This window comes from Pleurodeles waltl, chromosome 8 (assembly GCF_031143425.1).
Source record: "Pleurodeles waltl isolate 20211129_DDA chromosome 8, aPleWal1.hap1.20221129, whole genome shotgun sequence".
Taxonomy (NCBI): domain Eukaryota; kingdom Metazoa; phylum Chordata; class Amphibia; order Caudata; family Salamandridae; genus Pleurodeles; species Pleurodeles waltl.
The window spans coordinates 729,918,058-729,942,525 of NC_090447.1; the positions used below are offsets into that span (position 1 = coordinate 729,918,058).

The 24,468-nt window shown below is 42.7% G+C and overlaps 1 protein-coding gene across 5 annotated transcripts in view; it reads left to right on the forward strand.

The window, feature by feature from the left end:
• EPHA3 (EPH receptor A3) overlaps nt 1-24,468 on the forward strand; it is an 853,173-nt gene that overhangs the window by 727,609 nt on the left and 101,096 nt on the right. For all 5 annotated transcript variants that reach the window (XM_069204910.1, XM_069204911.1, XM_069204912.1 and 2 more), the window contains exons 14-15: nt 12,227-12,376; nt 13,951-14,144. In XM_069204910.1, the coding sequence (XP_069061011.1) occupies nt 12,227-12,376; nt 13,951-14,144 (344 nt within the window). The remainder of the gene's footprint in view (nt 1-12,226; nt 12,377-13,950; nt 14,145-24,468) is intronic.

The window sequence follows — 24,468 nt, forward strand, 5'->3', positions numbered from 1 at the left end:
GTGAAAAATCTCAAGATAAGCATGGGGATAAGGGTAAAACCAAAGATCCCACTTCAAATCTTAAACACTCTTCAGAGGGTGGGGATAAAACAAATTCTTCTTCTTCTTCCCAACCTGCACACATTAAAAAGCCTTCGTGCTTTGTGTGTAAAAATAGAGGCCATAGGCCAGGGGATAAGTCCTGTCCAGGTAAACCCCCTGAGCCTACCACCACTAATACATCAAGCTCTAGTGCCCCTAGCAGTAGTGGTACTAGTGGTGGGACTGCTGGCAACAGTCAAGCAAAGAGTGTAGTTGGGTTCACTTATGGGTCCATAGTGGAAACTGATGTCATCAGTCCCAAGACAGTTTCTGTCACACCTAGTGGCATTGGCCTTGCCACACTGGCTGCTTGTCCCCTTACAATGGATAAGTACAGGCAGACAGTTTCAATAAATGGTGTTGAGGCCTTGGCCTACAGGGACACAGGTGCCAGTTTCACTTTGGTGACTGAAAACCTAGTGCCTCCTGAACAACACATCATTGGACAACAGTATAAAATTATTGATGTCCATAACTCCACTACGTTTCTTTCCTTAGCTATAATTCAGTTTAGTTGGGGTGGAGTTACTGGCCCTAAGCAGGTGGTGGTATCACCTAGCTTACCTGTAGACTGTCTCTTAGGTAATGACCTAGAGGCCTCAGGTTGGGCTGATGTAGAGTTTTATGCCCATGCAGCCATGCTGGGCATCCCTGAGGAATTGTTCCCTCTCATTTCAAGTGAAATGAAAAAGCAAAGGAGAGAAGGCCTGAAAACTCAGGATCCCTCTCCATCAACAGGTAAAAAGGGTATCACAGTATCCCCTAACCACCCTACCATTCAGGATACTATTCCTGTGGTGGGAGAAACCTCTCCTGGGGTGGCACCTGTTCCAAGGGAATCATCAGCTGCCAAAGCTGGACTCCCTGAGGTGGAAGTACCTCTCTGTGGGATAACTAACATTGGTGAGAAAAACAGCACCATTTTAGTTAACATGGAGCATCCCTCCAACCCTCCCAGAGAAACTTTAGTGCAGAAACCCTGCACTACCTCACAACACTTAGGACAGCATCCCTGCCCTAGTGTGGAGCTCATAGGACAGCATCCCTGCCCTGCTCCAACTCAAGAGAAGCAGCATCCCTGTTCTCTCTTCCAGCCATATGGACAAAGTCTTTGCCCAGCTATGGCTTTTCTGAGACAGCATCCCTGTCTGGCATTTCCATCACTACAAATAGGTTCAGTGGACAATTCCCACTGCTCTAAACTAAAACTTACTGATAGAAACTCTGAAAATACATCTTCACATTGTTGCTTAGCTAAAAAACTTCAAACAGGGTGGTTTACATCCCCACAGGGAAGTAACCATATAGTGGATGATAAAGGGAGTAACCAGTCTATTGCAGAGCTACTCTCTACTTATCACCACTTAGACAATAAAGTCTCAACTGGCCAAGGTTAGCCTTATTGTCCTTCGTTTGGGGGGGGGGTTGTGTGAGAAGGTAGCCTCTTTCTAGCCTTGTTACCCCCACTTTTGGCCTGTTTGTGAGTGTATGTCAGGGTGTTTGTCACTGTTTTCACTGTCTCACTGGGATCCTGATAGCCAGGCCTCAGTGCTCATAGTGAAAACACTATGTTTTCAGTATGTTTGTTATGTGTCACTGGGATCCTGCTGGTCAGGACCCCAGTGCTCATAGGTTTGTGGCCTATATGTATGTGTCACTGGGACCCTGTCACACAGGGCCCCAGTGCTCATAGGTGTGCATGTATATGTTCCCTGTGTGGTGCCTAACTGTCCCACTGAGGCTCTGCTAACCAGAACCTCAGTGGTTATGCTCTCTCATTACTTTCAAATTGTCACTAACAGGCTAGTGACCAATTTTACCAATTTACATTGGCTTACTGGAACACCCTTATAATTCCCTAGTATATGGTACTGAGGTACCCAGGGAATTGGGGTTCCATGAGATCCGCTATGGGCTGCAGCATTTCTTTTGCCACCCATAGGGAGCTCTGACAATTCTTACACAGGCCTGCCACTGCAGCCTGAGTGAAATAACGTCCACGTTATTTCACAGCCATTTTACACTGCACTTAAGTAACTTATAAGTCACCTATATGTCTAACCTTTACCTGGTAAAGGTTAGGTGCAAAGTTACTTAGTGTGAGGGCACCCTGGCACTAGCCAAGGTACTCCCACATTGTTCAGAGCCAATTCCCTGAACTTTGTGAGTGCGGGGACACCATTACACGCGTGCACTACATATAGGTCACTACCTATATGTAGCTTCACCATGGTAACTCCGAATATGGCCATGTAACATGTCTATGATCATGGAATTGCCCCCTCTATACCATCCTGGCATAGTTGGCACAATCCCATGATCCCAGTGGTCTGTAGCACAGACCCTGGTACTGCCAAACTGCCCTTCCTGGGGTTTCACTGCAGCTGCTGCTGCTGCCCACCCCTCAGACAGGCAGCTGCCCTCCTGGGGTCCAGCCAGGCCTGGCCCAGGATGGCAGAACAAAGAACTTCCTCTGAGAGAGGGTGTGACACCCTCTCCATTTGGAAAATGGTGTGAAGGCAGGGGAGGAGTAGCCTCCCCCAGCCTCTGGAAATGCTTTGTTGGGCACAGAGGTGCCCAATTCTGCATAAGCCAGTCTACACCGGTTCTGGGACCCCTTAGCCCCTGCTCTGGCGCGAAACTGGACAAAGGAAAGGGGAGTGACCACTCCCCTGACCTGCACCTCCCCTGGGAGGTGTCCAGAGCTCCTCCAGTGTGCTCCAGACCTCTGCCATCTTGGAAACAGAGGTGCTGCTGGCACACTGGACTGCTCTGAGTGGCCAGTGCCACCAGGTGACGTCAGAGACTCCTGCTGATAGGCTCCTTCAGGTGTTAGTAGCCTATCCTCTCTCCTAGGTAGCCAAACCCTCTTTTCTGGCTATTTAGGGTCTCTGTCTCTGGGGAAACTTTAGATAACGAATGCAAGAGCTCATCCGAGTTCCTCTGCATCTCTCTCTTCACCTTCTGATAAGGAAACGACCGCTGACCGCGCTGGAAGCCTGCAAACCTGCAACTTAGTAGCAAAGACGACTACTGCAACTCTGTAACGCTGATCCTGCCGCCTTCTCGACTGTTTTCCTGCTTGTGCATGCTGTGGGGGTAGCCTGCCTCCTCTCTGCACCAGAAGCTCCGAAGAAATCTCCCGTGGGTCGACGGAATCTTCCCCCTGCAACCGCAGGCACCAAAACGCTGCATTACCGGTCCCTTGGGTCTCCTCTCAGCACGACGAGCGAGGTCCCTCGAATCCAGCGACTCTGTCCAAGTGACCCCCACAGTCCAGTGACTCTTCAGCCCAAGTTTGGTGGAGGTAAGTCCTTGCCTCACCTCGCTGGGCTGCATTGCTGGGAACCGCGACTTTGCAGCTACTCCGGCCCCTGTGCACTTCCAGCAGAAATCCTTTGTGCACAGCCAAGCCTGGGTCCACGGCACTCTAACCTGCATTGCACGACTTTCTAAGTTGGTCTCCGGCGACGTGGGACTCCTTTGTGCAACTTCGGTGAGCACCGTTTCACACATCCTTGTAGTGCCTGTTTCTGGCACTTTTCCGGGTGCTACCTGCTTCAGTGAGGGCTCTTTGTCTTGTTCGACGTCCCCTCTCTCTTCAGGTCTAATTTGCGACCTCCTGGTCCCTCCTGGCCCCCGGCAGCGTCCAAAAACGCCAAACGCACGATTTGCGACTAGCAAGGCTTGTTGGCGTCCTTCCGGCGGGAAAACACTTTTGCACGACTCTCGAGAGCAAGTGGGATCCGTCCACCAAAGGGGAAGTCTCTAGCCCTTTTCGTTCCTGCAGAAACCTCAGCTTCTTCTGTCCAGTCGAAGCTTCTTTGCACCCGCAGCTGGCATTTCCTGGGCATCTGCCCATCTCCGACTTGCTTGTGACTTTTGGACTTGGTCCCCTTGTTCCACAGGTACCCTAGATTGGAAATCCACAGTTGTTGCATTGCTGGTTTGTGTCTTTCCTGCATTATTCCTCTAACACGACTACTTTGTCCTTAGGGGAACTTTAGTGCACTTTGCACTCACTTTTCAGGGTCTTGGGGAGGGTTATTTTTCTAACTCTCACTATTTTCTAATAGTCCCAGCGACCCTCTACAAGGTCACATAGGTTTGGGGTCCATTCGTGGTTCGCATTCCACTTTTGGAGTATATGGTTTGTGTTGCCCCTATCCCTATGTTTCCCCATTGCATCCTATTGTAACTATACATTGTTTGCACTGTTTTCTAAGACTATACTGCATATTCTTGCTATTGTGTATATATATCTTGTGTATATTTCCTATCCTCTCACTGAGGGTACACTCTAAGATACTTTGGCATATTGTCATAAAAATAAAGTACCTTTATTTTTAGTATAACTGTGTATTGTGTTTTCTTATGATATTGTGCATTTGACACTAAGTGGTACTGTAGTAGCTTCACACGTTTCCTAGTTCAGCCTAAGCTGCTCTGCTAAGCTACCATTATCTATCAGCCTAAGCTGCTAGACACCCTATACACTAATAAGGGATAACTGGGCCTGGTGCAAGGTGCAAGTACCCCTTGGTACTCACTACAAGCCAGTCCAGCCTCCTACAGCCCCCTTATACAACTTTTTATGGGGATATGGTGGTGTTGAGGACCAAGGCTGCTTTCCTTCCGAAGGTTGTTTCACCTTTCCATTTGGCTCAGGCAATTACTTTGTCCACGTTCTATCCTCCGCCTCATCCTTCCAAAGAGGAAGAAAGACTGCACCGTCTGGACCCAAAGAGGGCGTTGAGCTTCTTTATTGATAGAACAAAGGATTTCAAGCTGGAGGATCAGCTGTTTATTGGATACGTGGGCAAGAGGAGAGGAAAGGCAGTCCACAAGAGAACACTATCCAGGTGGGTTGTTCTTTGCATTAAAATCTGTTACTCTTTGGCAAAGAAGGATCCTCCTGAGGGCATTAGAGCTCATTCCACCAGAGCTAAGTCGGCCACTTCGGCCTTGGCCAGAGGTGTTCCTGTGGTCGACATCTGCAAGGCCGCAACTTGGTCGTCCCTTCACACTTTTGCAAAACATTACTGTTTGGATTCTGAGGTTAGAAGGGACGGCCATTTTGCACGGTCAGTACTGCAGGATTTCTTGGTTTGACCATTTAGGCACCCACCGCCGGGCGTGGTACTGCTTTGGGACTCTGTTCATTAGGTGAGGAATCCACAGGTAGTTGTATCCATCAGAAGAACGAGTTACTTACCTTCGGTAACGACTTTTCTGGTGGATACATTAGCTACCTGTGGATTCCTCACGGTCCCACCCGCCTCCCCGTTGCCTTTCTGGTCTTACCAAGTAATCCTTGAGTACGCTCCTCTTGGTCTTCGAGGGTGCAATAGATGTTGTATATAATATATTTATATATGTATATATGTATATATCTTTGTGTATATACTTGATGTGTATATATATTTTAAAAAGAGAGAGTTATATATATATATAAAAGATTTACAGTTATTCATGCAATGTTGTGTATTTTTACAATGTAATGGGATGTTGCCTTGCTCTTTCATTGCATTGCCTGGTTGTTCTCATGCACGTAAAAAATGATTGGTACTGACGTCGGCACGTCGTCGAGGACCTCTTATTGCCTGTATGACGTCAGACGGCGTCGCGTGGGCTAGAGTGACGTCCTCGTCGACGTGCAGAGACTAGTAAGAAGATTTCCGTCGAATGCTGGCGCCATGGGAGTATTCATTAGTTGAGGAATCCACAGGTAGCTAATGTATCCACCAGAAAAGTCGTTACCGAAGGTAAGTAACTCGTTCTTCTGTGATAAAACACGTTTCATCGATGTCAGAATGGTTTACACCCTCCTGAAATAAGAAAAAAACTAAAAAACAGTCTTGCAACAGAACATTATAGGTAGCCACCTCTGTCTTCTTTTTTGTGATTTTTCTAGAATGTCCCTTTGGCTTTGCCATTATGTTTAGTACTCCATTACTCCTCTGCTAGGTTTACAATATACAAATACCGCTATATACCTAGACATACATAAATCTATAAAAAAAATACTAAGTTTCCTCTTGACAAGAATTGGTCACACAATAACAATCGATGGAGTCCACTAATAAAAGTATTACGGCTTCCTATGGAGAGGGCAGAGGAAGGGGTCACTGCATAGGTGAGATATTCAGTCAACAGTCTCCCCTGTGATCCTATTCCTTGTTATTAGTCAGGCCACCTAACACGAGGAAGTACTCCAAAGTAGATCCTTTCTTTGCTGTGCCTAAGTATCCATTGCTTCCTATAGTCATATAGGTGGTACCATGACATGCTTGCAGCATCTCGAACTATCACAAGCACTCATAACATACCACTGCAGAGCTATTTGAATTAGAGCTGCATACCTTGTAAAATGGCAAAATGCACTGTGTAAATGTATTTAATTTATTATGAATCAAAAAGCCTGTCACTTTGAGCTCTGCACGATTTTCACTGCTGTTAATATTCGTTTGATTGATTCATTTGAAGTACATTCGGATTTCTTTTAGTGGAATATTTTCACATCACAGTGTTTAATTATGACATGAGGATGCAAATGTTCCATTTGTCAATTTTAGAAAAAAAACAATGGGCCTGATTCTAACCTTGGAGGACGGTGTTAAACCGTCCCAAAAGTGGCGGATATACCACCTACCGTATTACGAGTCCATTATATCCTATGGAACTCGTAATACGGTAGGTGGTATATCCGCCACTTTTGGGACGGTTTAACACCGTCCTCCAAAGTTAGAATCAGGCCCAATGTGTTCAAAACTTGCGCCCTTACTCGAGGCAACACAAAAGGCACAGGGTAAACATCATATACCATGAACCTGTTTCTCTGTCCTGTGCATTTGTCTTACAGAGTAGGTATTTATGCCTTAACTGTAATTTGCTCTGTGTTGTGGCACTTGTTACATGGCCACGATTTGGGGGAAAATCCCTTATTACACATTTCTGAACATGTGCAAATTAGGAAAGGCTTGTAATATTTGGCCTATTTGCTATCATATGCCATTCACTGGCCGGTGTGCTTCTTCCTCGGTGCTCAGTATACGAGTCCTGGCATAGTGAAAGATTTGTAGTCCAATGCGAAGACCTTTGCTGTTTGATAGCAAAGTCGACCGAAACATTGGATGGTGATGGATTTCCATCTTATCTCTCCTCTTGTGAGAGGCGTGTGGGAGTGCCCAGAACATGGATATCAAATTTGGAATAGGGTTGCTGCTCCATCTGAGCGTGCTTGTACAAACTCCTGTGACTTCTCAGTGGCCCCCACAGCCCAACACAGAATATGCTGTCACAACACCAGCCACCTCATGAGGTCCTGAGGTCCCCTAGCAAATACCAGCGGGATGCATTTAGTGGTACCACCAACAATGTACTTCTTACAGCTATCTGATGCTGCCTCAGGGCACTTCTGCACACACAGAATGGTGACCGTCATCTGCCAGGTCGAGCATCATGGAACAACCAATTCTCAACAGCACTGAGTGCATTGCTTTTTGTGACTAACCCCATTTTATGGAAATCAGGCAGTATTTAAAGCGCTACACCCAAATAAATGTAAAGTGATTATACTCCTTCTTGTATTCTTTACATTCCTTCTTTAAGCACCATGTTTCAGAATTTTCATGTCACGAAGAATACATAATTTTGATTTCTTTATATTTTTTGAAGGAGGCCACTTTTATGATAGTTCTGCAGAACATCTAATGTAATGCATTTCGAATAGTAATACAAAACACCCTCAAACAATTGAAAACGCACTTTTATCTGTTAAATATTAATATGCAGATGCTGATTGGCTATCAGAACGCTGATATTTTTCGGATTTGTCCAGCCCGTTCCAGCTCATCAGTCTCATCAGCATTCTTCTCTTGTAAACTCCCTTTCAAATGTCGGCTCGTTTAATTAGTGTTCATGAAAAATTTAAGAAGCGAGAGAACGCTAACACCATTTAGTAAATGCACATACTGGAAAAACACAACTTTTCTGAACCCAAAACAGTTACTTCTGTCTGTGAAAACGCAGGCTGTTTAAATGTGATGTTCCACGGTCGATTATTTCTATTGTTATGTAAAGCTAATCGCATTAGCCATTTTATAGCTGCTAGAGATCATAGGCTATAGAAATATCCATTCTGCTCGAATGTCACGTGAAATAGATCATTGAAGGATTGATTAAAACTCCATTGCTATTTCTCAAAAAGGCATTTAAGGAGTTTGAACTTCTCCCCCATGTCTTTCTTACGTGATTCAGAACAGAATAGTCGGGGATCAAGTTTGGAAAAAGCTCGCCTATTGATAGGTAACCTTCTAGGACTTAACATTTCTTTAATATTCTATTTGGAAGAGCATCAAATTGAAAGAGCATCAGCCAAAAAAAAATCGCTTTTTGCTCTTGAGAGGTGCCAGGTGAAAGCACTGGAAATTCAACAGCTTGAAATATTCACTCGCTATAGAATAGTAAGTGGTTGCTTTACAGGTTTCTTTACACCTCTCTTCAACAGTGCTTTCTTCCTGCCCTAGAGAGGTCATGTCAAGTGGAGCGAAAGCATTTAGAAGATATCCTCCATGCTGACACCTCGACCTTTAAATAGAGAACCTGTACTTTGCATGAATGGTGTTGAAAGAGATCCCTGGTCAGTAAGAATTATAATGTGCTGACACATACACCAACAACTCATGTTTTATATAGGACAATACTTTAAATGGGCAGGTATAGTCAGTACTGAGTATCTGTACTTTAATTTGAAAGGGGGAGTACCTGCATTTCTCAGCGTTGATGCAATACATTTAATAGGAGAGTACCAGTGCTTCTCAGGAGCAAACAGGTACTCTAAGTAGCGAGAACTACCAGTTCTATATAGTTCTGTTTAAAACAATGTGTAAGAAATTGCGTGGTTGACTAGGAGTTTAGCCCTGGGCAAGCAGTAAGTGCATTCATTGTCAGGGTGAGGCACAAGCCAACCCTAAATTAACCTGTGCTCAACCCTTTGGTACAGAGCAGTGGGCTTAACTTAGACGCAATATGTAAAGTATTTGACAACACTTCCAACAGTAATAAAGTAAAAAGCACCTCAGGAAAAGGATCCCACACCAAGTTAGAAAAATACAGTGTTTTTTAATAATAAAACAAGACCAAAATGGCTAACATTCAATCAATTTTACCGGATATATACAAGTTAAAAGATTTCAGTGAAAATATTGCCAAAAAGCACAAAGCGCCAACTGTAGCTATCTGGTCACCCCAGATCAGGACAAAGTCACAAGTTCTGGAGTACGATGGAGTGTGGGCCAGCCACAGGCTCCTAGTTAGACACGCTGAACAAAGTAATTAAAAAATCCTGGTTTGCGGAGTGCTGCGAGAGTCCGCTTCGAAGATGCGTTGCACACTGAAGCAATGTATCAGTTCTGAGATATGGCGAGGCTGCAGTGTGAGGTCCTTTGTCATTGTTGACAATCCTGTTGATGAGGGCTTGCGATGTGAAGTCTGGAGTCAAGGATGCATTGCGCGGCTGGGGCGATGCATTGGCTCGAAGGAGATGCAAGGTTGCGATTGAAGTCTGGGGTCATCAGCCAGGCTGCCAAGGACAGGCTTGTGCTGATGATGTGCCTTGCAGTGATGGTTCTGATGAGGCTTGAGACGCAATGCGGTGTGGATCCTGCTCCTGGGAAAGACCCTATCAGTGGTGGGGATGTTTTGGTTCTGCTGTAGGTTTGGTAGCAGAGCAAAGGAGATGCATCTGTTCCACTGGATCCACAGAGGCTGACAAAGCAACTTAGGCCCACTTCCAAGGGTCCAGGACTGGGGTGGTACCACTTGGCAGGGTAGACTCAGAGATGGCAGAGTCCAGGTACTGGGGTCAAGGTTTTTGGAGCTTTCTGTCCGTGAGACGTAAGTCAGGACACCAGCCAACTAGCCCTTAGAGTCACTTTGTAGTTCTGGGTTAAACAGATGGAGGTACAATCATTCTCACCCAGGCAAGAGGGCAGCAGTCCTTCAGAGCAGTGGTTCAGCAGAGTAGCAGTCCTTTCCGCAGTGCAGCAGGCCTTCCTGGCAGAGTATCCACAGTTCCAGAAGTGTACTGAAGAGCTGGTGTCTGAGGTCCAATATTTATACTCAATTTTACCTTTGAAGATTCTAAAGGCATGCCCTTGAAGTCCAGAGGTGCCCTGTCTTCTTTACCCTTGCTCCAGACGAACTACAGGGGGTATGCAGCCCTTTGTGTGCAGGCAGGATGCACCCTATTCAAGTGCAAGTGGGGCTGTGCCCATCTCCTCCCTTCCATCCTGTTAATGATGGCACATCCAGGCACACCTAAGCTCCATATTGTGTGTTGCTGCTTAGGAAATATGCACAAGGCCCAACTGTCAACTACACCCAGTCACATAAGTCAGAGACAGGCTGCAGGCACCCAATGGCTATGGTAGAAAAATGTCAACTTTCTAAAAGTGGAATTTTTAACATTTTAATTTAAAATCCAACTTCACCATGAGTTAGGATTTTTCATTACAATTCCAAAGACTCCAAACACGAATTAGTTACTAGTTCCCATTTGGAGGTTACAGCTTATTAAATGTAATGATATTATCCTATGGGCGAGGTAGGCCTTGCGGTAGTGAAACATTAATTTAAGATGTTTTCATTACTAGGACCTTTGAAACTTAAAAGTGCATGTCCAACTTAATAAATACACTGCACCCTGCCCTCTAAAGGAAGGTTTTGGCCTGGTACAAGGTTTATTTTGCCATGGTGAAATGGCAGTTTAAAACTGCACACACAGGCTCCAAAGGCAGACGGGAAACAAGTTTAAAGTTCTACATAAGTGGGTAGCACACTCAGTGCTGCAGGCCCACTAGTAGAATTTAATTTACAGGCACTAGGCAGGGGTAGTTCCACTTTACTAGGGACTTACAAGTAAATTAAGGGTGCTAATTGGGTATAAGCCAATCTCACTATTTTTTAAATGAGAGAGCACAAGCACTTAGCACTGGTTAGCAGTAGTTAAGTGTCCAGAGTCCTAAGGCCAGCAAAAATTAAGACAACAAAATAGGAGGTCTGAGAGTAAAAAGGTAGGTGAAAACCACACCAAGGATGCCAGGTCTAACTCACTGATATAAGGCATTGAGCACAAACTCTATTGTATTGGTTTAATTCACGACAGGCATGGCTGGGATTTCGAATATTCTGCAAGTCTGCATCATCTAGGCCCAATTTCTTCAGTCAGTCCACCTATACGAACTTCTTTCCTTGAAATGAACTGTCAATTTCCAAATTTACACATGGTTATAAACTTGATTGGTTTGAGTTCTAGAACATGTTTTAGAAGCATTGGATTGAAATGTAGATGTCTGTCATTCGTATTGTGATAATTGTCTTTTGAATAACGACAACAGGGTTTATGAGTGACTTACAAGCGTTACATATACCTGCACTTTCTCTTTTTATGACTACAACATCAATCATTAGCAAAGCCAAGGCCTGTCCTAGGTATCTATACAGTGATTTTTTTTAAATGTATTCATTTTTGGAAAAACATGCAAAACGGAAAAAAATGTGTCAAACATATTAAAAAAATTAACAAAGGGTCGGTAGCAGGACAGCACACTGTCCCTGACAGTGAGATACAGTTCTTTTCAGGTGGCTGTACAAAGCACTTGAGCGCGTCAATGAATGTAAGACCTATATAAACACCAAACCCATAGCACATGCGGCCAGGGAAAATCGCTGTCATTCACGGTGCATGAGAGCTAATGGGTGAGCTTAGCTGAACTATTTCCACATGCTGTACGCTTTGGTTCGTGGAATTAAGTTATGTATGACATCTTAACAGATCAAAAGGTGAAGAGGTCTGACTGAAACCCCGTTTGACGTATATATGTTTCTATTTTTGTTTTTATTTTTGGTCAATATGTGGCCTGTGGACACCTAATGCCGTCTCGAGGCGAGACCTAAATACAAAAATAATGTTGCGGTTTAGACGAAAAATAGGTTTACCAGCATTTTTATTATGTTAAACTTGAATGATTTTATATTGTTTCTGTATGTACTGTTTAATCACAAATTGTACGCTTTTTCTAACCAAACTTAAATGTATATTAAGAGGGGAAATGGCTATTAACATACACGCTTTGCCCCCCAGGGTGGTAAAATTCCGATTCGATGGACGTCTCCTGAAGCCATTGCATATCGCAAGTTCACCTCAGCCAGTGACGTTTGGAGTTACGGGATTGTTCTCTGGGAAGTTATGTCATATGGAGAAAGACCATACTGGGAGATGTCCAATCAAGATGTAAGTAGGCTGCACGTTGTGAGTAATGTTCTCGACAGCGGAGGCATGCTATGAAAGGAAGCGAAGCTGAAAGAGAACAGATAGAGATCAGTGTGATAGTCATCAATGAAACAAATTTCCATGTAAAATACTACTTTTTTTTACATGTAAAAGACAAATTAACCCTCTCCTGAAAACATTTAAATGAAGTACATTTGAGGCGATATGAAAATAATTTTAACGTGAATGTAAGAATACTTCCATGGGATTATACTGAAGAAAATACGTTTAAGAACAACAAAGAACATATTTGAGATATCATCAGATTTGATTGTGTTGCTGAACCTGCAAAAAAATTGGAGACTAGCCTGCCACCTCCAGTGAATCTGGATGCTTTTTTTCCTGCGCTTCTCCAACTGTGTGAGAAGCCACCCATATAAGGTGACCACCAGCTTATGGTAATGTTGGGAGGGTGGAACACACTGATTGGAGAGCCAGCCGAGGCGCGGCATTTTCAATACTTGTAGACTTCAAGAGGGATACAATTATTTGGCCCTCTTGCTACTTCCCATGTCTTGTATATCAGACCGGCAACACGAATTATCAGCTCCATCAGAATTATGAGATCCGCAGCAACCTCACTGATCCTTTGTGCCTCATTAGGTGGTTTCATCTGGTGAAAGTAACCACAATCTTTTGGTGAAACACTGTGGTAAATGAGGAATAACTGGGAGGATTGGACCTGGAATTATTAATTCCCAGTAATTCCCCATTTCTCAGGGGACCCGCAGGAATCCATCTGTAATCCCTGGTCATTTTGCAACCTGGAAGTTATTGGGACTGTCAATTAATGGTAACTCATGGTGTGTGAAGTTATCACTTGAAAATCTGCAGCAGTTGTAAAGGTCCCCAATGTTTAAACTAAAGGATGGACACACCCACTCCCATATTATTCCTCTATTGCATCAGCAGAATAATACAATACATCAGGATGTAGATCATATGCAATTGCCATAATTGTAGACACTTTTATGTTTATGTTTCAGTTGTGTGTTGTCTTCTGTAAACTCATGGTGACCAATGATTGAACTGTGAGTCAGTCTTGCCAAGAAATCCCACATCACGCAATTGGGGAGTATTAAATAGGACAGTAATAACATAGTTTTCATAGACAAAAGTCGAATATGAAATGCTAAATATAAACGAAAATATTATTATTATTATTCAAATGTTAGTTTTCAGTTATTCAAATGGGTCCACATTCACTCTAGCACCAACGAGTGATCAATTAAAACAACCTGTTCTTTATTAAAAAAAAGTAATGACATATTTGGAATTATTTAAGCATTTTTTCGATGGGCAACCTTCGTGAAAGTCAGACACTGTATCTTGATCAACAGAAAGCCCTCTGTGTTTCGCTTGTTTGCATCGTCATTTACTTAGCAGATAAACTGCATGCGTCGTATCCAGAACCAATTAGAAAATAAACCTGTTTACCATGAAACGACTCACCCCCACACCCTTGACACAATGAATGCCTAAGAAGTTGTTATTAAGATCCATTAAACTTCTCAGTGTTGTGTTTTGTTTGGCAGGTAATTAAGGCAGTTGACGAAGGCTACCGGTTGCCACCGCCCATGGACTGCCCAGCTGCCCTGTACCAGCTGATGCTCGACTGCTGGCAGAAGGACAGAAACAACAGACCTAAATTTGAGCAGATTGTCAGCATCCTGGACAAGCTGATCCGCAATCCCAGCAGTCTGAAAGTAATCGCCAATGCGGCGGCAAGGTGACACATCAGCGCTTGCCTCACACTCACTCAAATGTGTTTGCTTTATGTGTCTAATTACAACGTGTTTGCTTTTGTCCACCTTCCCGTCCAAATTTATTCATCGCTTTCCGCAGTTAGGAAGACTCGGAAACAGCTTTGACATCTGCTAGGTTTTCTTTTCAAAAAGCAGAATACTGCCTAGTGTTCCGAGGGCAAGAATTTGAATTTGGATAGCAAGGATTAAAATAACAGCACAGCCGAAATGCAGCACGAAAGCTGCTGTCAACCTTGTGCTCTGGCCTGCACTTTATATATCTAAGCGAAAATGAGCTATTAATTTAAAATATTGATTTATTTTACAGGCACCCTTTAAGAATACTGGTTTTATCGTTCAGGGAAGTACTACTTGATGTTTTAGTGAAAGAGCAAGTGAAGGGCTCTGGATGGTTATAGAGCCAGCAAGATGGCTATGTGAGTTAAATGCTCACCGCTGATGGCGGCTGTGCTCTGTATGTCACAAGTGCAAATCCTTTCAACGCTGCCAGTTCTTTCTAGGGAGACATTTTGAATAATATCAAATTGAACAACAGTAACGATAGGATTTTCAATAACTAGAAGTGACAGACGCAGCGCTATATAAAACAAGTTATTATTATATTTATTGGCTCTGTTTGTCTACTTCTACTGCGTTTTTAATCTTCGGTCACAACTAATAGAACTTGCACATAAATGATGTAGATATATGACGGAGTTGTGCGTAAATCTTGAGCCGGGCAAATAGTCTGATGTGTTACACAACCTTCGGCACCAATTATAGAAAGGAAGGAAACTGAGAAATTAGAGCTGAGCCTACCAGTGGAAGGTGACACCTACTGTAATTGGATCAAATCACAATCAGAGGTGTAGCTATCAGCAGTGCAGCAGGTGCAGTGTCACTGGAACCCAAGTGTCAGGGGCCCACTGCCAGAGCCAGGTAGGCTTTTTATTCCAAAGGAATTTTTCAGATGGGCTGGAGCCCTTGGAGGCCAGTTTTAAAAGCCCAGAGCCCATGATCGCCAATTCACCAAAATGTCAGGAGTAGCAGAAGTGACATCACACGCCATGTGCCATTTACTTTTATTCACACACATTCTCACACACACACACACACCTTTACACATTCATACATACACATACTCTCTCTCATAAACAGAATCTCACCCGCAAGCACGCACACACCATAACTGTACTTACCTCAGATGACAGTGAGGGTCATGTTCCACCTAATTGTACTCTATATTTTATTACACTAATAGTGAAAAATATATCATCACTACTAGTGCGATAAAAGTCTGATAAAAAGCAAGGAAAATTGAGCTTCAAATGGAGCTCCAACCGACATCTGCAAGGACGAGCTTCCCCTGTGCTAATGATCCTGATTTTGCCACCTCTAAGGCCTGGGGTTGCAAAGGGAGTGCCAGAGGTTGCAAAGGGCAAGCAGGGATCGGAGCTGCGACCCCTGGCTACCCCTAAATGACGGAAATGCCTGGGCCGCTCCTGGTGCCTCTGTCGTTTTCCCAGGACCCAGAGCTTCATGACAGCAAGTACAGGAGCTTTCAAGAGAGAAAGGGGCAGGGGGAAGTCAGAAAGAAAGTGATCAGAGAGAGATAAGAGAGAGAAAGGGAGAGAGAAGGAATGGCTGGATAGTGAGAGAAGTTTGCATATGGCAACGAAGGGAGGAGGGCTGGTTTGAGCTTTTATGCCAGGGCTACTTTTGGTTTTCCAATTCGGCCCTGCCCAATGGGCCCCTATTACAGCTGTTTTCTACTACCAAACCAGGGTTTGGGGGTCCATTTCTCGTGCTTGCCTTATGGCCCATGCTACCCCATTGATCCTAATGCAACTTTTGTATAATCGTGCATTAAAAAGCCTACTTCAGCTTTTAGAGCAGTGGGCTTCAAAATGTCATTGCAAAACCTCTACCTCTCTTGAGTAAAATAATTTAGTTGGTGCCCAATATGAAAGAATATTATTTTGTCTAAATTATTATAAACATGAGTGCAAGCAAGCTAAAATATTATACTGGATATTGAAGCACATTTCCTCTTTGACAAGAAAACAACCACTATTAAGTAGCAGTTTTCATTTAATTGCCATATAAATAATTGTCTAAAACAAAGCCAGTATGCCGAACACTTCAGGGGCGAGTAAAAGTAATCTTGCAAAGAAAAGTCTAAAAATGTGCCTTTTGTTGCTTTTTCTTTAAAAAATCAAGGGCCGTATTTATAGGCCCCTAGGGACATAGGAGCATCACTTTTTGTGAAGCTCCTTTGGAGCTAAGCACAGCACCGTATTTACAAGGTGGCATTAAGCCAGGTTTTGTGGCTTAACGGCACCTTGTAAATACGGCCCCTTCCCAGACAGTACTGTGCGTGGAAGGGACGTGCAGTGGGTGTTGCTGTGGGTGGGCCACAGCAACTCCCATTGCATTTTGACGCTGCCTCAGATTTATGAAATCTCATAAAGCTGAGGCAGCGCCACACTCTAACGCCATCCCAAGGGTGGTGTTAGCAGGGTGCAACGAGGAAGAATACTTTTATTCCTCCTTGTTTTTTGCATTTTCTATGCGTGCTGCATTCTGCAGCACGCATAGAAAAAGCAAAAGGCCAGAAATTATTGTTTATGTGCGGGAAGTTGTCCCTTCCTGCACATAAACAATCATTTGAAAATGACGCTTTGGCACTTCTGTGTGTGCTGCACTATGCAGCACACACAGAAGTGCCAAAGCGCCATTACTGATTGTTTATGTATTGGAAGGGACACCCTCGCTCACATAAACAATCACACCCCTCAACACATACATCCTTGCACGATGTTGCAAGGATGCCTGCATTGGCCCTGGCAGCTAAATTTAGTGCTAGCAAAGGGGGAAACGCAGGGGTGCGCTGTATTCCCTTAAATACGGTGCACCCCTGCGTTTCTAAAGTGACTCAGCACAGTGCTGCCAATTTTGACTCAGCACCGCGCTGCGCCACTTTTCTTTAAATCTGACCCCAAATTCATGAAATTAAAAACATATATTTTAAGTAAGAGATCTGAAAAGTTTAATGGAATCTGGAGTGTAGATGGTATATACAGTTCTAGAAACCTTGACCAAGATCGATGTTACATGCTTCCTTTTCTTTTCTAAAATTGACATAAATAACTTTTCTGTCATTGCAATGCAGGTTATTTTTACCTTACAAACAATACAATGAGTAGTTTTCTCATTTTGAAGACACTGCCACCCTAAGTTCATTGGGAATGCCACCAAGTCCAGTTAGAATAGCCCTTTGTAGATTTTCCAAGTAGCTCAGACCATTCTTCATGGTGGGCAGTGTTACTGATAAGCAAGCTGGGTTAATTGATACATTCTAAATTCTCAGTATCTTTTGCATTCAGCTCTGATACTATATGCTCCAAGGTCCAACAGTTTCCTTTTGGGGATGTCTGGATAATTCAAAAGACAGAAATATCTCCTTTCAGTGCTCTTGAAAATAAAAAATGTTTTGGGGTAGATACGTTTGTATAAAGTGTTTACATAACTTTAATTAATCTTCCATCGTTGTCACAATCCCCATATTTCGATATTTTTTTAACTTTTTCATTTTCTTTCTTGTCTGAAGGGATATATGTCTTCAAAAGAAAACGCTGTACTTGCACCTTTTGGTTCACAACTATTTTCCCTCATTCTTTTAGTTAATATGTACCTATGCTTTTACTGTCACTTTAAAAAACACGGCTCTATCATTATTTTCACTTGGTACAGTGTCCTCATACAATGTGTAAAGACCAAGATGCCTGCATCCCAGTTCCTCTAGTCTACCAACACCCTTCGACACCTCCAACCACTAGACCTGTTTCCCCTATTTCCGCTTTGACAGACGAGAGTTTGTCCATACACACTGTAGAGATGCTCATCATCATAGTAACGAGCATCGCTCAAAGTTTCATTCTTTCCTGTATGATATTAAACCTTTTTCGAAGAGCCCCAAACACAGCATCACCTCACCAATTTGCTGATGGCATGCAGCTATACCTCGGAGAGTCATGCTTTTGCTTGCCTGAGATCTTCTCTGCGCACTATTCAAATGTGTGCCCTACATTTATCTGAAACTTTGTTCAACAAATATCAGGATCATGGTCCCAAATGGTGGTTACCCCACTAGCGGTATTCAAGCACGAATGTGCAAGAACAAAACCGGATAGCTCAAAAGCAAAAAATCCAGTCGATTTAAATGGGCAGAACCCATTTGCTACAGTCAAAACCGAGTTCCTGCTTGCCATTGCCCTAAGTTTGAGTGATGTAGTGGACAAGTCTGATTTTTTAAAACTTAGCAGCAGAACTCAGCTTCCAGGTGGAAATATTCTCAGCCCTGACTTCTTTTGGAACTAGTGGCAGTTCATTAACCACAGATTGAAATAATCCAAGCACTCCTGGCAAACCCGAGGCACATACCCCAAGATTATTATCTTGATGGCATTACGCCACTTCGATGCTGCTGGCATAGTCTATCTATCCACTTTACTAGTCACTGCTGACAATACTGTAAGCAGTGTTTGCAATCTCTCAGACAGTGGTGGCAATAGTTTATGCTCTGATGGCAATAACACTGGCAACAGAGGCAATATCTATACAGATCCTTTCTTTATGGCACAACTATGTTAAATCCAAGTATTGTAATAAGAGAAATGTTTGCAGCAGATAGTAGTATTGTCCCTTTGACCACCATTTTGTTTCCTGCCAAAGTTAATACTCTGATTTCTAGTGTGTATATTTGCCATCTGTTAAAATCATGCTCACATTCCTCAAACATGTGACATAAACTATGGTACACTTAGCTGGGTGAAAAAACTTTAGGTATCATTGAATATTATATTTGGATTGGTTGCCATCTCCCAGAACCAAGAGGCAATATATAAGCTCTGGTTGCAATATTCTAGGAAATACAGTTTCTTTCATGGCAATACCACAGAAACAGCAGACAATACTACATGGGTTGTTGGCGCTCTTTGGCCACGAGTGGCAATAGTCTAGGTTTTGGTGCTATCAACATTGGTACTGTTTGCGGTATCATTACGTAGGCACACACATATGTCAGAACAGATTGTAAGCAGCTTTGTTAGAGGCAGTTGATAATTTTGCCTGTTTGATTGCTCTTTATGTGCACAATGAATGATACTACTCCTATACTCGGTACTACGTCTGGTTGCTATGTTGGTGTTAGGCATAGTTCCATAAACAGAGCGATGTTAGAAATTATTTCAATCCTGTTTCTGCCAACTGGGCTTCTTTTGCCCATCTTTCCAATCCATTTCATAAAAGAAGCACAGTGATATAGTAGCTAATGTGTCATCATCTTTAGCCTCCCATCTTTGTCTGTTTCACCTTTCTAATTGTTGGCTCTAGGCCTCATGTGTAAACAATAACCCACCACATCTGCTGTGCATTGCTTTGTATTAAATCACCACACGTGCTTCTTAATCTTGGTATCTGTTATGCCCAAACACAATTACAAATGCTGTCGTGGCCCATGCCTCCGAGAAGTCCCGTGATTCACCTCAAATGTCCCTTCACTTGTTTTGGGGGTCCGAACTTTGAAATTGAAGACAACCAGCACCATACTTTCAAAAATTTAAACAATTGAGCTTTTTCGTTTCTCCTTCTTTTAAATTATTAGAGATGTTTACAGTATGTGCATCAGAAACTTCATCTTCCCTTGCATTTCTCCATTTACCTGAATAGTTTGTTTATCCATGTTGACTCCTAATTAGTATTTCTGCTGTATAGCAGTCTGAGATCATAGCATTCATTAATAAGCATTACTTAACTTGACATGCTGATGTGATATTTGTGAAGAAAACACGTCCAACCAGCAATATTTCAAGCAATAACTTCGGCAAAATGATACAAAATACAAATCTGGCGTTTGGGGCCGCATTTTAACGTGAAACGAGCTCTTCCCTGCGTTTCGGATACGTGGAAACATTTTGCACAAAAAAACATAATCTCTACAAACTGCAGCGACTAGCATTCCGGTTGTCTGCGTTCACTTTACATTTTTGCAATGAAAAGCATAAAAGCGTAATGGACTGTAGACTCTTTCCTGAATACTCAAGTATCCGCCTTGATAGGAGATAAAAATGAGTGGTGGGGTGGCAATTACTCACAAAGACCCAATTTAATGAAAAAATATGAAATGTGAGCTTTTCTTTTCTTCTAATGTCTCCTGGCAGAAACGAAAACAAAAGACAATCCCAACCAAATCCCACTTTTAAACAACTCCATCCCCCATGAAGATAAAATCTTTGTGGAATCAATCATATTATGGAAAGACAACCCTCTGCTTCCAAACACATTTGTTTCTATGACACTTTACACTGTAGTAGTGAATAGGTTTATTTCAATAATCGATGGTTACAATAGTTCAAGATTAATATACAATCGGACATCCATTAAAAAATATATTACGTACAGATTTGGAGTTCGGGCGGGCATGTTACTCCTTCCCAAACGTCATAGGTAGCCTGTCCACCCTATTGCAAGTGCATTATACTCAATGACACTTGTAATAGGGCTGATGGGATGTCCATCAGGTTTTCAATAAAGTAACCCATCTGCCAAATTCTAAATCAGGCCCTATGATACATAGCAAAATCAGCACCCATTAAATAAACCAGGTAAATAAAAAATTATAACATTTTTGCAGCTTGCTTAAGATGATAGTATGCTCAGTCAAGACATTTATTAATGAAAGAGTTAGACTGCGTATTAAAACACAGTTTTACAGCCAGGTCCATAGTCCTCACATTAGATTGTCGAAAAAAATCCAGTAAATATTTAGTTTGTATGTCTAATAACGTTGGGCACAGGCAAATTATGCAACCATTTGATTTATTTGTATAGCGACACAGCCAGCATCTAGTATAATCAGCGCAACCAGTATTCCATGTTTCTTCCAACTGGAAATGGGTATGTGCTATAGTCTGAATTGTAAGAACTTCCGTTTTACAGATCCCTCCAAATTTGAGTTGATGAACAGTTGCCTTACAGTAAAATAGGAACCCAAAACCAGGTGTATGTGTTTGTTTTTCAAAGGTTTTAATAGGTCTTCTTCACATCTATTTCGCGAGAGTATTTCATTTATTAATCTCGAACATGTACATATTGGCACCCCGATGAGATCAGTTAATTGGGGTAGTTTTTTTTCTTCAATTGTTTTTAGAAGTAATGGCAGATCCAATCCCCATTTCCTAAAGTTCTTTGTTTTTACCTTTTCCAAGATTAGCTACTTTAGTGTATCAGATTTTGCCCTACTGCATTTGCAGATATAATTTAGTTTGGATACCATGAGGTGCACCCACATGTTTGACAGGGTTGATTCCAAGCATAGTTTACTTTGTGGAGTCGCAGGACAAATATCAAGCAAGGATCCAATGGCTTACATGTAGATTGTGTGCACATCAGTTATTATTCTGATATTGAAAATAGTTGAGCCGTGAAGTAGTGATGGTAAAATGTTTGCATTTAAAAAGTTGATCAACGGATCTGTCGTCCTTCCTCCATTAATCCTAGAGAACCTTTTGATGGTTTCGGTATTTATTTTTGCTTTGTGTTTCCTTATTCGAATGTGCATGTTCCACGTCAGTTTCTCATCAATAGTTACACCACAGTAATCGTAGTACCTTATTTGATCAATTATTACATTGCACATTTTCTATGATTGCTGCTTGCTGCCTTTCCCAAACCACATTACAATTGATTCTGAGTGGCTGACCGTGAGGCCATTTGTAACACTGTATTCATTAACTCTTGATAACTGCTACTGGAGATCTTTAGCCACCAATGAAAAGAATACCAAGTAATCTGCATAGAAGAGATGTGTGATCACTTATTTTCCTTGCTTTGGTGGAAGACCATATGCAGTGTCCAATTCCACAGATAAATTGGAAATGTAAAGAGAAAACAGGAGATGAGCCAAAATGCAGCCTTGTTTTATTCCATTTTGTGTTGCTATGTTATGCAACAGGCTCCTTGTGTTGGATAATTTGATTTGAAGCCATTTATACATGCAATGCCATGATAAAATGAAGCAATGAGTGGTCAATCCCCCAATTCTGCATCTTGTGCCCCAGATGAGAACAGTTGAGCTTATCAAATGCTGTGCTGTAATCTATGTAGCAGGCATACAGTACACAATAACTGTGGGGGCATTGTGGGCTAATAGTGTGAAAACCACAATATTATCAATGGTAGAGCAGCTGGGCTAGAAGCTTGTTAAATACAAGCTTCTTATTTTCCTCTCTTTGCAGAGTCAGCTTCTTTACACGGAAGGCTTTGTGCAAAAATTTGACCATTACAGTCAAAGAGCATTTTAGATCATTTTTCACTCCCTTTTTGTATCCGATTAATGATTGATCCATTCCATGATGGAGGTATAGTACTAGAATACAAAACTTTGAAGAACAGACAATATAGGAGAGCGCTTCAGAGAGTAGGATCATGTTTTATAATATTATTAGGTAAGCCATTGGGCATGCAAGCCTCTTTTTTATCAGTAAAATTATGTTGTCTTGCGTTATAGCTAATGATGCTTTGAGATATGGTTCATACAGCTCTTTGAAATGTGCCTCCCATTTCTGAAAAAAAAAATAAGGTGGTCATTTGCTGCCCTATATACATTTGTCCCAAGTTCAATCAACAACCAAAATCGATTGGGTTGATTTGCGTTGATAGTGTTTAACAGGTTCAGCCATGCTTCTTCGTGTTGATTAGGTTTTATAGCTTATAGCACTTGTTTGTAATTTTTTCTTAACACTGGATTGAGCCAAATACCACATGGGACTGATGGAGCGGTCCATTGAGGGATGTCTCAAGGCAAGAATTTGTCCAACAATATTTTTTTAGTGCACAAGGATCTGCGGAGGCACCCTGATCCTCCAGGATTCTCATGGCTTCAGGTGGATCCATGAATCCTCAAGCATCGTTTAGATCCACATATTTAGACCCTAATAAAAACAAAAACACATGCACCCACTCATAGACCCACACACATATTCACAATCCCAACTTACACAACCAAACAACCACTCACATACCCACCTACACACCCATATAGCCGCTCAGAAACCCACTCACAGACTCACAAACCCCTCACACACCCACTCACAGAGCCACACATCATTCACACATGCACTCTCACATCCACTCACTCACGCATCCACCTATACACCCACACAACCACTCACACACACCCATACAGCCACTCACACACCCATTAACAGACCCACAAAACCACTCACACACCCATTCACAACCCACACAGCCACTCACACGGCCACTCACACACCTACAAAACCACTAATACACCCAAATAACAGACCCACACAGCAACTCACACACCCATTCACACATTCACACCCACTCATAGACCTTCAAAACCACTACCACACCCACGCACAGACCCACACAGCCACACACACACTCACACTTTCACACAGCTATGCACAGACCCAGAAAACCAATACAGCATTTCCTCACATTACCACAGAGCCACTCTCACACCCACTCACGTAGCAATCCACACACTCACTCATAGACCAACAAAACCACTAGCACAAACATTGACAGACCAACACAGGCACCTACGTACCCATTAACATACTCACAACAGACCCACAAAACAACTATGGCACTCTTTCACAGTCCCACACAGTCACTCACACACCCATTCAAATGCTCACACACCCACTCCTAGACCAATAAAACCACTATCACACCCACTCACAGTTTCACACAGCCACTCCAACACCCATTCACACATTCACAGACCCACAAAACTATTACCACACCCAGCCACAGACCCACACAGCCACTCACACACCCATTCACACTCCCATTCGCTCAGTCACACATCCACTCACAGACCCCCAAAACCACTACCACACCCACTCACAGATTCACACAGCCACTCACACACCCAATTTATACATTCACACACCCACTCACAGAACCCCACAGGCACTCACACAGACACTCAAACCCACTTGCACACTCACTTACACACCTACACAACCGCTCACATACCCACTCGCACACCTATACAACCACTCACACACCCACTTACACATTGTAGTATAATTTATATAAAGAAATGGTGAACTTAATTAAAAAAACAAAGGTTACAGGGACATTATACTTAGGAAATAGAGTTAAAAAAACATAGAAATTCACTGAAAAAAACAAAGGTTACTTTGAAATTATAGTTAGGTTCAGATTTTAATCACACAAAATCACAGTGAGAGGTTGCACGTCTCCCAGTAC